Source organism: Nannobrachium achirus, assembly GCF_963921795.1.
Source record: "Nannobrachium achirus genome assembly, chromosome: 1".
In the NCBI taxonomy this organism is placed as follows: Eukaryota; Metazoa; Chordata; class Actinopteri; order Myctophiformes; family Myctophidae; genus Nannobrachium; species Nannobrachium achirus.
The window spans coordinates 65,394,431-65,411,232 of NC_137810.1; the positions used below are offsets into that span (position 1 = coordinate 65,394,431).

At 44.0% G+C, this 16,802-nt stretch overlaps 1 protein-coding gene across 1 annotated transcript in view; it reads right to left on the reverse strand.

Annotated features, from left to right (window-relative positions):
• Positions 1-16,802, reverse strand: part of rabgap1l (RAB GTPase activating protein 1-like) — a 173,974-nt gene that overhangs the window by 42,005 nt on the left and 115,167 nt on the right. The window contains exons 17-18 of the mRNA XM_080731086.1: positions 12,520-12,663; positions 5,117-5,158 (exon numbers count right to left, since the gene is read on the reverse strand). Coding sequence (XP_080587212.1) covers positions 5,117-5,158; positions 12,520-12,663 — 186 coding nt within the window. The remainder of the gene's footprint in view (positions 1-5,116; positions 5,159-12,519; positions 12,664-16,802) is intronic.

Consider the following 16,802-nt stretch of genomic DNA (forward strand, 5'->3'; position numbering starts at 1 on the left):
TCGCAGAAAATAGCAGACCGACAAGCTTGTCGATCTGCTATTCCCCCACAATAACAGAAAACACCTGACTAGGACACCCAACCAACTGAAAATATTTTGTTCCAGGGACCCCCAGAAGCAAAGATTTGAGTAAAAAATATACATTTAAAGATTTGCAAAAAAATAGCATGTGTGTGTGTGTGTGTGTGCGTGCGTGCGTGCGTGCACGTGCGTGCGTGCATGTGTGTGCGCGCGCGTAAACCTTGTTATAAGTTGTTATGCATAATTATAAAAATTTATAAGTGTTATACTTATAATGTCTTGGAAGTGCATTATAAATATAGTCATAACACATTATAGACCCGATCTTATTATAAAGTCTTACCAAGTAAATAAATACATGCATTATATGTCATCCCATTTGACCGGATAATACTGCTTTAATAATACTATTTTATTTTGAGCCACAAAGCACTTCTTAAAAACACCATTCAGCTACTACAGGATGTCTAATGATATGTATTTACTGCCCACTGAACCACACAGTGTAAGTCTTTTAACTCAGAAACTTCTATACCAGGGGTAGGCAACCTTGGGCACGGGTGCCAACATTGGCACAGGGGAGGGTGATGAGTGGCACACTGAAGTGTGAGAGGTTGTGACGTCCCCTCACGTCTATATACAAATGACATCCTAAACATTATTCTACATAAACTCTTAACTCTGACTGGTAGGGAGGGAGTCGGGGAGATAGGAGATAGATGTGAAAGGAAACATTTCTAAAAAAAAGAAGAACAAAAGGTTGTTGTGTATGTATGGACTATGGAGCAATCAAAATCAGTTGGAATATTACATTTTTATTTTTTTGTGTCATAATTAAACATATGTTGATACATATGGCACACTGACTATCAAGGAACTGTAAACATGGCACTTGGTGTCAAAAAGGTTGCCGACTTATGCTCTATACTGCTGGTTTTATCTCCTACCAGGACCTCTAGTACTGCTGGTTTTATCTCCTAACAAGACCTCTAGTTCTGATGGTTTTATGTCCTACCAGGACCTCTAGACCACTACTCAAACCATTGAGTCTATCCCACTACTTACAGATCTGATAAAAACCACTGGCTCCATCCTTAGACAAGACAGATAGTTTCTACAGTCCGCTGCTGTGGTGGATTTAGAACACGTTTCATTTCACTACCCACATTATGATTATTATTATGTCATAATAGTGAACAGGCTCTGAGCGCTACACCATTATTGATTGCATTGCTGCAAACGCTACAATGAGATAATTCACAATGTGGTAATGATACTGTTAGCAATGGCATTCAGTCTACTGTCTGTGTAATTACAGCTATTACAATGTGGGCATCATATTCATAGTGACTTTACCACTCAACGTAATGTGGAATGCCCTGACATCATCCATTTAAGGCTGTGAATCACTGGTTTATTTCAAAACTGGCCTGAAAAAGTCTGAAAATTGGAGTTATATTATTTCACATTAGTATTATTGAGGTTTTAAGTGGTCAAATGCATGTATCAAAACACCGTTCTGGTTCCAGTTAAGACCCACCCGCGGAAGCTTGTGATTGGCTGAACCGGAGGTAGGGAGCGCTCCGTTGTGTTCACCTGGACCGCACGGAGGTGCCGAAAGTCGGGGGAACGAAGATGTACCATTCTGTCCATAACGGCCATAGACTGTAGAAAAATATGGACGATGCGAAGCCATTGGTTTCTATGCAGCGCAAATGGCCCTTTTCTACCCCTTGGAATGGGTGTCGCCATCATAGAATTGTAAAGGCATCAGAGATGCTATTGGCTGCCAACGGTCGTGTGCAACCGCAGGGATACATGGGAGAATGTGGTCGGAGCCTCCCGAAATACAGCACACGAAAAAGAACACAGCCGGCTGATATTAGTTTAGTTGGCCACGCCACCCGCAACTTTATCATTTTATTTTAAAATAAATTGGACCACATTTCGAATAAAATGACAAAATGAATATGATGGCGATTGAAAGGCAATTTTTAACTAGCGATAGGAACCATAAAGTATTCATGAAAATGTTAGAACACGAAAGGGGAAAATGAATGGGATCTAATGGAGAATAATTCTTTTTGCGATTTTTGCGGCCAGGGGGGAAAACAGCGCAACTAGCGGCCAATCATAGGAAGTTTTACTTCCGTAATGGAGTCATTTTAAATCGGCAAAACTATGCCCCTGATAACGGCACATACTGTAACTCGCTAACGGCGCTGAGTCGGCTCATGCGACCGTCGCAACGCTCGACACGGTGAACCGCTCGCTCGGCAGTGTCTCACTAGGCTCATGCTCGCCTGAGACTGCACACCTCTGTCATCTCCACCGAAAACAAGCGCTCCGCCCTTGGAACCGGAACGGTGTTTTGATTCACGCTGGTCAAATGCGCCTGCTTCATCTCTCTTTCTCAGCTAAGGGGTCCTCAGCGTGGAAGACCCCTGTTCTAAATGACATACAATAAATAGAGTGGATTTAACTAGCACAGGCAGTGATAACACGGAATGAGCCTCAGCTAGGGATGTGACGATATGAAAATGTAATATCACGATTATTGTGACAAAATAAATCGTGGTTTACGATATTATCGCGATAATCAAAATCCATTATCCTGAGGCGGAACATTTGCCAAAAAATAGAGCTTGTGAGCTTGTAGATCGGCATTTTTTTGGCAAAGACGTTTGATAGAGAGTGAAAAAAAACTGTATCAAGTACGTATTATAAGTGCCTTTTACCAATTATAGAAGGTGTAAGTGGTACCGGATATGGATAAATAAAAGGTGAATTGATCCCAGTGCATGACAGAGGACGATACCACGATAAATTAAACCTCCACGATACGATTATCTTGAGTGTTTTTTTATCACGATAAACGATAACATCGCTTATCGTCCCATCCCTAGCTAGGTAGTGAGGCGGAGTCTGAAGAGGTGAGTGCTAGGGGGTGAGGTGGAGTGCAAAGAGGTGAGTCCTAGGGGGTGAGGTGGAGTGCAAAGAGGTGAGTCCTAGGGGGTGAGGTGGAGTGCAAAGAGGTGAGTCCTAGGGGGTGAGGTGGAGTGCAAAGAGGTGAGTGCTAGGGGGTGAGGTGGAGTGCAAAGAGGTGAGTCCTAGGGGGTGAGGTGGAGTGCAAAGAGGTGAGTCCTAGGGGGTGAGGTGGAGTGCAAAGAGGTGAGTTTGCAGACTGTGGTGGGAAACGGGGAGTGAGAAAGAGTGCCAGAGGACATCATAGTACTTTATGTACACATCTGCTCCTATTTTTCACCTCGCGTTTTGAATATACTGTAGGACATAAATGTACCTATTTATTTACTCGTATCAGAAATATCAGATGATTTCATGTTGGTGTTTGTAGCCTTTCCTGGCTCTTCTCTCTGAATATGGAGCTCGTAGGGAAAACTATATTTCACCCAATTATTTTACAACCTTTAAACCTGCTAGGCTGAGTGTGATCTGATTAAGACGGTAAGGGAGGGAGTCCACACACACACACACACACACACACACACACACACACACACACACACACACACACACACACACACACACACACACACACACACACACACACACACACACACACACACACACACACACACACACACACACACACACACACACACACACACACACACACATCCTGTGTTTAGCTGAACCCAGTGAACACTGCAGGCGCAGTACCGTCTTGTGAGCAGCAGAGGGCAGTGTCAGCTAATCATCTGACTGAGTTCACTCTGGTTTATATATTATCCATCATAATAAAACAGTCAGTTGTTGCCCGATTCAGAGCAGAGACAGCAGAGAGACAGGAACCAGAGGACAGACAGAGGGACACCGATTTGAAATCCGGAATTTAACTTGTAACAGAGTATATATATCTTGACCAGGGGTTCCCAAACTTTTTTGTCTCAGGGCACCCCATACATATTTTTTTAATCCGAGGCACCCCTACATAATCATTTTCACTACCAGCACCTTATATTTATAGCATATTGTCGTTGTCGGGAGTAAACCTTGTAAGTCCAAAACCGTTCGTTTTGTATTTATCATCTATAAAATGTACTAAAGTACTAAAAACAGCAGATCCACAAGCACACAACCCCTCGCGATGCGAGGCGTTGTGTGCTTGTGTAGATCGGTTGTGTGTAGACCGGCTGTTTTCACTAGTTTTGTGCGACAGTCTTGTATGATGAAGCAGGGCTTTGCTTGTCCAAAAGACGTACACATTTATATACGAGGTTTCTGCCCGACAGTGACGATATTTGAGTGATTATGTTGCGAGGAATACGTTGAGATAATAGCCATTTTGGTTAAAACTGACTGAAAATAACTTTGTACTTCAAGTTTAAAATGATAAAATAATAAAATTCAAGTGTCTGCTCCAATTAAATTCGAAATATTATCAAATTATCTCGCAGCACCGCTGGACTGCCGTCACGGCACCCCAGGGTGCCCCGTCACCCACTTTGAAAACCCCTGTTCTAGACCATTGGTTCTCAAAGTGGATTCCAGGGACTCTGTGGGTTCCTTTAGGGAGGTCTCAATTGACCCATAGATGTCTGTAACTCTGGCAGTGTACAAATGGAACCAAATTAACCTCTTTGTACCCTGCCAGAGTTAAGGGCAGACCTTGAAACTTGGAGGTTTGAGAAACAGTGTTCTAGACCAGGTGAAGAGTAGACTGACAGACAGACGTGTAAAGCAGTGTTTCTCAACCACTGTGCCTGGGGACCTTTGGTGTGCCCCTGAGAAGGGTCAAGTGTGCCCCTTGAAACTGCTTGAAAGCCAGTATTGTATTTATCATTTTAAAAATGATTTAAACTAGTGGGTGCACCCAACGCCTTGAGGTGCGAGGCGTTGTGTGCTTGTAGATCTGCTGTTTTCACTACTGTTGTGCGACAGCCTTGTATGATGAAGCAGGGCTTTACTTTGCAAAGAAACTTACAAATTTGAAACTTGGAGATACAAGATTTCTTCCCGTAAGTGACAATATTTACACCCCCGTATTATGTTGGTGTGCCCATGGATTCTTGGGACATGAAAAGTGTGCCCATGCAGAAAAAAGGTTGAGAAACACTGGTGTAAAGTCATTTACCTTGAGGAGAGCCAGCGCCACGTTGAAGATGATGTTCAGACCCTGGTGAAGAGAACACACAGCAGACAGTTAAACTGGGACCACCACAGCTCCAACATGCTTACACAGTGACTAAAGTGCACTGTTCTTCTTACATTGACAGTAGCCAAAACCATTTGCTACCCTTTTTTCTAATGCCAATTGATTCCTGCCCACACACATTTTCTGTCTTGTCACTGCTAAAGTGGTTTACTGCAGTTGTTTCTCAAAGTGGGGTCCAGGGACCCCCGGGGGTCCTTGAGGGGGCTCCAGAGGGGGTCCCCCTACAAAATGAGTTTAACTACTTTAACCCTATATACATAACACATCGAAAAATGTGGAATATATTTGAAGGGAACGAAATGTATAACCAGTGGCCCATGAACCACTGGTTATACTGGGAGCAGCAGGTCCAAACTGGTTTTACTGGGATGGCTTTGTGTTGACTGGGCAGTCAGACGCAATATTAAACACAACTACTGTATGTTACTCCTGTCAGAATATATCTCACGACACACTTTCAGGTCTGGAGCCCCTGGTTGAGAAACACTGTGCTGCAGTGCTGCGCACGCACGCACGTGCACACGCACGAGAGAGGGAGAGAGAGGGAGAGGGAGAGGGAGAGGGAGAGAGAGAGAGAGAGAGAGAGAGAGAGAGAGAGAGAGAGAGAGAAAGAGAGAGAGAGATACTAGGGAAGACCTGTCTCCTCAGTTGCTCCCGACAACACGTTCACATGGTAACAGAGAACTAAAAATAACCTGACACCTCTAAAAATAACTCCAGACAGAGACAGACGGACAGACTGACGGATGGACAGAGAGACAGACAGATGGACAGAGAGACAGACAGAGGGACAGAGACACAGAAAGAGAGACACAGACAGACACTTAAATAGAGAAGAAAGAAAGAGGCATAGAGAGAGACAGGCAGACAGACAGGGAGAGACAGACAGACAGAGAGACAGCCAGAAATATAGAGTGAAAGAGACACAGAGACAGACAGAGACAGAGAGAAAGAGACAGAAAGAAAGATGCAGAGACAGAGAGAGGGAGTGACAGAGACAGCAGCAGTAGCTCAGGAGGTAGAGAGCAGGGTTAATTTTGACAGCAAATATTCATTTAGTTTTAGTCGACTAAATATCACTAGTAAGACGCCTCAGGGCAACATTTTTGGCCATCTGGCCAGTGATGTATATCAGACCAGTTACCCATATATGGAGATCCCTGGTAGCCATATATGGAGATCCATGTACTGTATATGGTACATGCCCATACATGGAGAATTGGAGATCACTGTCTGAACCAGCCACACAGATATGGCATTCCCATATGAAGTTAGATATGGGCTTAATATTGATGACATCAGGGATCTCCATGTATGGGCATAAAAGGGATTTTGTTAGAGTGGTTACCATGACATCACAACATACAATCCCTTTTATGCCCATACATCCCTATCTGTACCAGCCACACGGATATGGGCCATGTCTTGGCCATCTGGCCAGTGATGTATATCAATGACATCAGGGATCTTCATATATGGGCATAAAAGGGATTCTGGGGAATAGCCATATATGGACTTTTACATAGGTGATGTCACCTGTGATGTCACAGTGATGTGTCAGGGGAACCACAGTGTCAGGCGTGACCTTCAGAGATACACAGATACGTGGACAAGATGTGCCGGATGTGTCATCACAGTGACATCAGAGCATGATGTCAGAGCAGCAAACCCATAGACCGTAAAAATGTGTACACACGCGTCTACACGTACGTCTACACGGACACGGACAAGCTGTAGCATTTCTCAAGGTAAACTGTGACCTTCGGTCGCAATAAGATTGATGGCGTCGCAAAGGCTGATTTCACACTTGGTTTCATGCTGAAAGTAAACCTCAGTAAATCTACAAGCTCATAACGTTGCGCTGCGAGGCGTTGTGACCTTGTAGCTCTGCTATTTTCAGAGAGCAACACCTGAGCCAAACATAAAATGAGAGGGAGGGCGAGTTCTTTTCACGGCCCGTCCTGTCCCGCATCCCCATGGAGGTGAAATGTTAACCGGCCGACGATACGGAGCGCCGGGAGATAGCACCTAAACCAAACCTTAACACTAACCTCAGTAAAACTAACGCGGGTGAAAATCTAACCTGCCGCGAATCCGCGATGCTCCGTCCCGCCGCGGGTGAATATCTAACCCTCCGCGATGCCACGAGTGCCACGGGACGGGACGGGACAGGGGCGCGAGAAGATGTCGGCTCCGGCTCCGGTCCGCCACGGGTGCCGCGGGACGGGATTGGGGCCGCGAGAAAATCGCAGCTCCGGTCCTCCGCGGGTGACGCGGAACGGGCCGGGGCCGCGAAAAGAACTCGGCCTACATCGTGGCTCCGGCTGCGGTCCACTGCGGGTGCCACGGGACCCTATTCTATTAGTCAACAATATTAGTCTCCATCAATATTTTATCTTGATGGTGTCGTAATGTCTGACTTATAGTTAACTGTGTGCCGGAAATCACCGATTTACCAGCTCACAAATTTCGGAGCGTGGCACCTAGACGCAGCCAAGCATAAAAGGATTCATCTTTTAGTCCTACTGGATCTCTTCGACCCACCCTAACATCTTAATCGAGTTTGTATTTGCATTGTTTCATTCACTCATCATAGTTTTGTTTTTATTTTGTTTTCATCAGTGAAAAAAGGCAGTCGAGAAAGGTTTGGCATCATAGTTTTAACAAAATGAACACTGGTTGCAGATCAATAAAGATCAGATCAAACCAACAGGGGCTGAAACTAAGTCTTCCCTATAGTTCCGCGAGCCACCCAATCGTCTTCCTCCCACAGAAACACAGAGAGCTCACCTTGAGCTGCAGGTTTTGCAAATGAACTGTGGGACAGGAGCCTGGTTAAGAGATTAGCGGGCACAAAAGAACCCTTTGTCACGTTTAATTATAATTCGTATTCTAAAACAATAGCAGCCGTGCACGTTTTAAACACTTCCACACTGATGAAGGAACGTGATAGAATTATTTGGCGACGGGTGGTGTGGGGGGGCAATTTAAACTTTTTATCTTAGTTAAATTAATCCCCAACAATCCTTCCTCCTTTCTTCATCGTCTGTGTTAAACTTCCAGGCATTAACCCGTTAGACCGCGTACGCATTATTGCCTATCATTTTATGCTTTAGCTATTGAAAAATAGCAGATATACAAGCTTACAGCACGACACCGAGTGCTTGTAGATCTGCTATTTTTGAAAAATCTTGAAAATGTGTGCAATTCTTTGAATATTTTGACCCGATTCTATTAGTGTCTTCTGAATCTTTCTAAGGTTTTTTGAAAAAGATATGATTCTATATCCAAAATGATTATTTTATCATTATTTTACACTTTTTGTGGTCATTTTTTAATTGAAACACATATATAAAGCTTATTATCCGTTTTTTTTTTTATTATCCGTTTTTCAAGAAAAAGTTGACTATAGCTCCTTTAAAGCAATCAATAATTCTAGGCCCAAATGGCTTAAACAGCTGCTCTGCCTATTGTTTTAGAAGTACAATAGTAATCAAAGGAGACAAAAGGTGCTTTGTTCGGGCTAATCCCTTATCCCTGAATTCATTTGTCGGCGTGGGGAGGAAACCTTGTATATCCAAAATATATATATTTTTTTTTACATTTCAAAATAACAAAATCTACAATCTCACAACGTGTCGTGACCGTCTGTTATTTGCACTACCTTTGCATTAATTTAGTGGGAAAATAAACATGACATTTTGAATTATGGAGATTATACGTGGTTTTTGTGCGACAGAAACAAATTGCATTTGAATACCTGGAACACAAGGTGGGGAAAAAAAACTCTCTCTTTGTTCTCTAAGGAAGTTGATTCTCAAAGGTTTTCAGGGGTCCTTGGAAGGGGTCCGCAGCAAAAATGTGTTAATACGGCATCACACTCATTTAAATCCCAATTATAAATTGGCTAATGAAAAATAGCAGATATACAACCTCACAGCTTGTCAGTTGCGAGCTTGTACATATGCTATTTTGTAATTGTTTGGAAGATTTTGAATAGTCTTTGCATTTAAAAAAAATCAAATCTTCTCTCCTGGGGGTCCCTGGGACTAAATAGTTTCGAATGGGGGTCCTCGACACACAAAGGTTTTGAGAAGAGCTGTTCTAAAGAGGCAGGCAGTCTGGAGCTGAGCTGGCCTGTCTCTCTTTTTTTACATAATCACTATTATGTTGAGCTAATGGCAATTATCTTTTGCATAATGGTTCGATTGGTTTCCATTCATCTGTATGAAAGGAGCTGGAGGAAATTAACATGTCATATTTCCATCATTGTTTTTTTTCCCGCTTTAAAGCTGCCAGCCCTATTTTGGGCATCACAAGAGGTTTCTAAAATGTTCATAAGCATAAAAAAAAACATTAAGTCTAACATTTTAAAGCAGGGATCTTCAACAGGGGGTCCAGGACCTTAGAGTTACTACAGGGGGTCCTCCAAATCTTTGTGTGATAGAAACTTTTTTCTCCTTTTTTATATGAACCACCTGAACCCTGAAACTATATGGAATCTATGAACAGGTTGTGGGGGTCCCTGATTCTCCTCTCTCTCAACTAAGGGGTCCTTGGCCTGAACATGTTGAAGACCCCTGGTTTAAAGAATACAATTATTAAAGGACGACTTCACCCATGTTCAAGCTATCTTGGTATAATTGGTTCTCACTAATGCTCATTACATGGGTGTTGACGTCACAAGCAAGAGAAAGCGAGCACTTGATTTGTTCAAAAATAAAACGACCATATTCTCCATCCACCTTCACCACTACTGCACTGACAAAACGGACGGAGCCAAGAAGAGAAAAAAGTGCTCCTCTTCTCACTGCTGCTCAACGCAGCCTAGATGACACTACACCCCCCCCCCCCCCCCCAAAATTTTTACATCGAATCTGAACGAATCACACAAACGATCAATTTGAATTCAAAACGGCGATTTTCGCCGAAAAGCTACAAGTTTGCATGCCTGTCATTATAATAATGGTAGCATTTCTTTCTACTGTCTCAGCTGTGAACACTTCAGAAACACTACCCACCAGTGGCAGCATCAATGAGGAACCCAAGCTAATAGAAACAGCAAAAACGAAAAATCAAATCCTTCATCAAAATCCATAGTTTATATATGACAACTAAACATCAACTAAACTGATGATGACAGCTCTCTAGTGGTAAAGCTGGACTATTTTCTCTCATGGTGAATGGAGGAAGTAGAGGCCTGCACCCGGCCAATCAAACTGCAGCATGTCTACTCTGGTGTTGCCAGGGTTATTGCACTGGCAGCGCGTCGGGCACGTCCATATATGGGTGTCAATCCGGGCTGCCCACTCCACCACCACAACATCAACAGGATGTATCGTCACTGTCGGGGGCAGAAAACCTCTTCTCTCTCCATATTCTTTTTGTGTTTTTACGTTGGCTTTTATGGTTATTTTTCATTTCAGTTACTTGACATAAACTAGACTCTCTGCATTCCTTTTGGGAGGTCTAAATTGAACTTTACAAGTATATAACTCTGACAGTATACAAATGAAAATTTGTATACTGTCAGAGTTAAGTGGACCCTTGACATTTTAAAGTTTGAGAACTGATGATGTTGACCAAAATGCAGGTTTAAATTGAATGCTGCAATGAATCTCTGTATTTACAAGGCTCCCTCAATTGTATCACGATATATACGATACCTCTGAAAAGGCATATCATGGACACATGTATCGTCTCAATGATAATTATCACCATATCGCCCACCCCTATGTGAAATAAAATCATGTTTTTTTTTACATTAACCACTTGAACCCTAGCATCCCTATTCTGAGTGGAACAAAAATAGCAGATCTAAAAGCTCACAACGCCTCGCACTGCGAGGCGTTGTGAGCTTGTAGATCGGCTATTTCTGGCAAAGAGGTTTGGTGTAGAGAGAAAAGAAGAGGAGACCACATATTGACGGTTCAAGTGGTTAAATATCTGAAGATACACATTAATCCAACAAACACACACGGCTGTCAAACAAGTCTAAGCTGTCTAAGGAATCTATGAACATTTTTAATTTGTATACAATTGTATACAATATATAGGCTCTAGTAGGGGTCCCTGCTTCATCTCTCTCTCAGCTAAGGGGTCCTTGGCCTGAAAACGTTGAAGATCCCTGTACTAAAGCATCAAAAGCTGCGTTTCGAGCTTGTAGATCTGCTACTTTTGCTGTTTTTTCAAATGCCCCGTTTCAGAGGTTTCCACACGACAGAGCCAACATATTATTTTCTTGTTTTCTGAAAACAATAAAGAAACGACAGAGCTTGTTGCACAAGAACCCTTCGCCCACTGCTTTAACACCCGTGAAGCCATGAAGTGACAACAAAGATGACTCTGACGCCGATACTGAATTCAAAATAAATAATAATTAGCGAACAACTGGGAGGCTGAGAGCTTTGACATTTCTACCACTTTAGAAATGTGTGCTCTTCCGAGAGAGAGAGAGACCATTTACATTTTACAATTTAGCCTAAATTGAGAGAGACAGAGACAGTGACAGAGAAAGAGAGAGAGAGAAAGAGACAGATCCAGAGAGACAGCGAGACAGAGACACAGGGAGACAGTGACAGAGATACGGAGAGACAGAGACAGACAGACAGCCGTCTCCAGTGTAAAGTAACTGAGTACATTTACTTAAGAACTGTAATTAAGTACAATTTTGAGGTATTTGTACTTCACTTGAGTATTTCCAATTTCCAATACTATTACTTCTACTCCACTACATCTCGGATCCAAATGTTGTACTTTTACTCCACTACAATTATTGGAAAATCTTGGATAATAGTTACTTTGCAGATATAAATTATAATATTATAAAACACACATAAACCACTTTAGCCCTATTTTATACCTACTGTGGGCTATTTTCAAACATTTTGTACTTTTACTTTTGGTACTTTAAGTACATTCTGATGCCAATACATTCATAATTTCACTCAAGTACATGATTAATTCCTGACTTTTACTTGTAACAGAGTATCTCTACATTGCAGTATTGATGTTTTTACTTAAACCCATTTAGGCCCTATAGGTCCGATTTGAAAAAATGAAAATGACCCGTTGTTTTTCTGGAAAACGTATACTCAGCCTCTGTAGCAGCTAGAAACAAAATTCCAAAACTATTTGATAGATTACACCTTTGGCTTTCATAGAAAAAAAATCTAAAAAAACGTAAAATATTTTTTTAAATACATACTGTACTGTAATACACAAACATGTGTTCCCGGCCTGAGGGGGTAATACACTTTAATGTGTACCCATCCAGAATGGGTAAAACATTTGAGTCCTTTATCCACCAGTGTCCGTCTCACCTCATACAGCAGCAGGTCAGTGATGTGGAACACCATGCACAGAGGGAACTTGGCGGTGAACAGAGTCAGGAACCACTGGGACGCAAACATGTGGGCTTCAAGGTTCAAGTCCTGGAAGTGACTGTACAGCTCTGGGATCTGTTCCTACAAGACACACACAGACAGGACAATAACAGGTTATAACATGACTCTACAGCATAGACTGTAGAAAAATATGGACGAAGCGAAGCCATTGGTTTCTATGCAGCGCAAATGGCCCTTTCTACCCCTTGGAATGGGTGTCGCCATCATAGAATTGTAAAGGCATCAGAGATACTATTGGCTGCCAACAGTCACGTGCAACGCAGGGATACATGGGAGAATGTGGTCGGAGCCTCCCGAAAATACAGCACACGAAGAAGAACACAGCCGGCTGGTATTAGTTTAGTTGGCCACGCCCCCCGCAACTTTATCATTTATTTTAAAACTAGTCCTTACCCGTTCAAAGATATGAGCTCCGAAATGATGTGCAGTGTGTGGGTTATGGGATGTGCACTGTGCACACGGTATATGAGGGATGGAAAGTAACTTTAACTGGTACTTGCATGATAATATGTAGGAGCATCAATGTAAGAAATACCCGTTTCGTTTAATGGCTATGTGTGTGTGTGTGTGTGTGTGTGTGTGTGTGTGTGTGTGTGTGTGTGTGTGTGTGTGCAGCGGTTTGGACCGTGAGACCATCCGCAGAGTGGTCTGTGTTTCTTTTTGAGAGGGTCGGTCCGCCTGAAAAACGCGGTTTGGAACAAAACGGTTACGTTTTGCGCGTTTGTGACGCCCTCTACGGGTCGAATTGGAAATGCTTCTGGGGATTCGTTGAGTAAGCCACCCGCAACCTGTGGCAGAAATTCAGTGTTGACTCGACGTTTTGTTTGTGATTTATGGCTATTGTTTGCAAAACGGGCCCCTCCCGCTAACTTTGGAGGCCCGTTACGAACGAACGGTATGGACTATCAAAATATCCCTTGACTATGTTCATTGCATGGGTTCAGAGATCATGTGTACCCATTTTCGTGACATTTGAAGAAAATATGTAGGAAAAGGAGCAAAAAGTGTGTTTTGGAGAAAATTCAAAATGGCGGAAAATCTATCCTGACGCAAATGGGCGGGGCCTATATCGGGAGATGCGTATTGACCCAAGGAATCCAGGGAAAAAAGAATTTTAATGTTCCGACCTACGGTTCAAGAGTTACAGGCCGAAACGTAAAGTGGACTGTTATAGCGCCACCATGAGGCCAATTTGTGAAAGTGACAAACGGGCTTCACAGTTATGTCAGGTGTGTTCATATGCTAATGGTGATGCGATTTCAGATCAATTGCTCCAGCCACTGAGGAGAAACGCTGTTTCAGACACAAATACATTGGACCACATTTCGACAAAACAAATATGATGGTGATTGAAAGGCAATTTTTAACTAGCGATAGGAACCATACAGTATTCATGTTTATTCATTTTTAACAGTGGACCCCCCACCCTGACGAGCACTAAGAGTTGATGCATTAGATTTTGTATAACACGGTTCTATTGTGAAAATAGCAGATCTACATGCTCACTACGCCTCGCAACGCAAGCATCACTGCATCCCGGGGATGCATACAACTCTACCATTTCTGCTATCAGTAATTTCACTGCACCAGCTGAGCTGCATGTGGTGGAGTCTCCACAGCTGTGCGTTCTGGCTTTATTGATGAGATGATTGTAAATCTTGTAGAACCATGCTTCTGTCCTTTATTAACTACATACAAGTAGCTATTTGCCACCATTTGTTTAAATCAAACTCCTTTGTGATGTTATCACCGTTGATACATAATGCAGGTGTCGTTGTGGGACCCATAAAATAATTCTGGGACCCATTTGAAATGCCACCTGTGGGTGCAGGTACCCATTACATTGAAAACCTAGCAACATCACTGCATATATACCCTACACTTAAACGTTATGTTGGCTTGATTTACAGTTGAGTGAGAAAACTCATCAGGAGACCTCCCTACTTCTTAATTATTATTATTATTATGTAAATCAACGTTGAGTACCTAGAAAGTTGTATGTGTTATTATTAGATCAATGGAATATTAATGCTAACACTGTAAGCCTTATTATACAACGGTAGGTTCCGTACGGAACCATTGTTTACTTAGATATGGAAGGATGACCTCCCACTTGGGTAATGACGCCCCCTGGCGATCATTCAGAGAAACTACTTCAGCTCCCGTACTAACGTAGGTAGGAAGGGCCTGTCACTCAAACCGGAGTGACCCGCCTCCAGGCTATATAAGCCCCCGGAGGCGGAAGTAACATCCTCTTAATACCACTCTCTGCCACATTCAGTGAAACAGAGGGGCATTACGTGGGAGGTCATCCTTCCATATCTAAGTAAACAATGGTTCCGTACGGAACCTACCGTTTACTGTCAATATTCCAGGATGACCTCCCACTTGGGATTCTTAAACTCCCCTCTAAGCCACAACCTACTCTCATACCCCCACACACCCCTCATACGGGTGAGCACAGCCCAAACGGGCGTGACCCATCACCCAGAAGGTCCCAGGCCCACCGGACCTGGGTGTGAAGGCATGAGAAAATAAGGAGAGACCCTGACAGACCGAAGTCCGCCTCATTCAACTAAATGAAAAGGACAAGTCCGCCTTATAAGTAAGACACACTATATAAGGAAAACACAGGGTCCCCCCCAAAATACCCCAGGTGGCTACATGCCCACCTGTGGGAGGGGAAGATCCGACTCCTCTATGACGTAGAGGAGGCAACTGCACCCAGAACCGAATGCGCTAGCGAAGAGGATTCGATATCCAGGTGATAGTAGGCTGCAAAGGTAGAAGGCGAAGACCAATTCGCCGAAACACAAATCTCCTGAACGGAGACTCCCTTTGCCAGTGCCCACGAAGTAGCCACACCTCTAGTGCTATGGGCTTTAAGTGCCGCCGGCACTTCCACACCCGCACTAGAGTAAGCCAGCCTAATAGCATCCACAATCCACCTCGAAAGAGTGGGTCTAGACACCGGCTTTCTGACAAGAACATTGCCCATTTCTACAAAGAGCTGAGAAGAAGCTCTAGAACCAGCAGTCCTGTCACAGTAGGCCTTCAATGCCCTGACAGGACAAAGGCAATTCAGCCGCTCATCCTCCGCCGAGACAAACGGAGGAGGATGAAAAGCCAGAAGAACAACAGGCTCCTTAGGAACCACCATGTTCTTAGGAACAAACTTAAGATGAGGCTTGAGCAACACCTTGAGATCATTGTTCATAAACTGCATGCACTCCGCAGACACCGAGAGAGCTTGCAGGTCACCAACTCTTTTAGCCGTGGCCAAAGCCAGCAAAAGAGCCGTCTTGAAACTCAAAAGTTTCAAAGGCATCCCTACAAGCGGCTCAAAGGGAGCCCGACATAGGCCCCCTAGAACCACCTGCAGATCCCAAACTGGGAACAAAGACCTAGTCACCGGCCTCAAACGTTCAACTCCTTGCATGAACTTGATGACCTCCGGGACTTTAGAAGGTGCCTTGCCCGCCACCCCCAGGTGACAGGCATTAATAGCCGCCAAATACCCCCTAAGGGTAGAAAATGCTAGACCACTTCTCAAGCGGTTCTGCATAAATTCCAGAATTTCCTGGGCTGACGCCACATGAGCCACCACAGGTGGAACACGCGACTCGCACCAGTCCTCAAAGGCATTCCACCTTCCATCATAAGACGCCCTCGTAGAGGGCGCCTTAGCACTCTGAATGGTATCAACCACTCCAGAAGAAAAACCGGCTGCCAGCAGGTTTAACCTTTCACGTGCCAAACCCACAGGTCTAGGACCTGCAGGCCTTGGTGGAAGATCTCCCCCCTGGCCTGACTCAACAGGTCCCTGCACTGAGGCAGCTGCCAACCCGGTTCGCAAAGGAGAGGGGCGATCGCCGATCTCCACGTGCCCTTGTAGGGAGCCACCAGGAGCATCTCCAGACCGAACCTCCTGACTCTCTCCAGAGTGGGTCGGATTAAGTCGAAGGGGGGAAACGCGTACAGTAGACCTCTCGGCCACGTGTGCGCTAAGGCGTCCAACCCCAAGGGAGGACTGCCCTTCACCGCGAAGAACAACGGACACTTCGTATTCTCCGCTGACGCAAACAGGTCCGCCACTGGCTGACCAAACTTGCGAAAAATCTGGCTCACCACCCTGGGGTGGAGAGACCAATCCTCGTAGCGAGGACCTCCCCTGGACAGGAGATCTGCTCCGCTGTTGA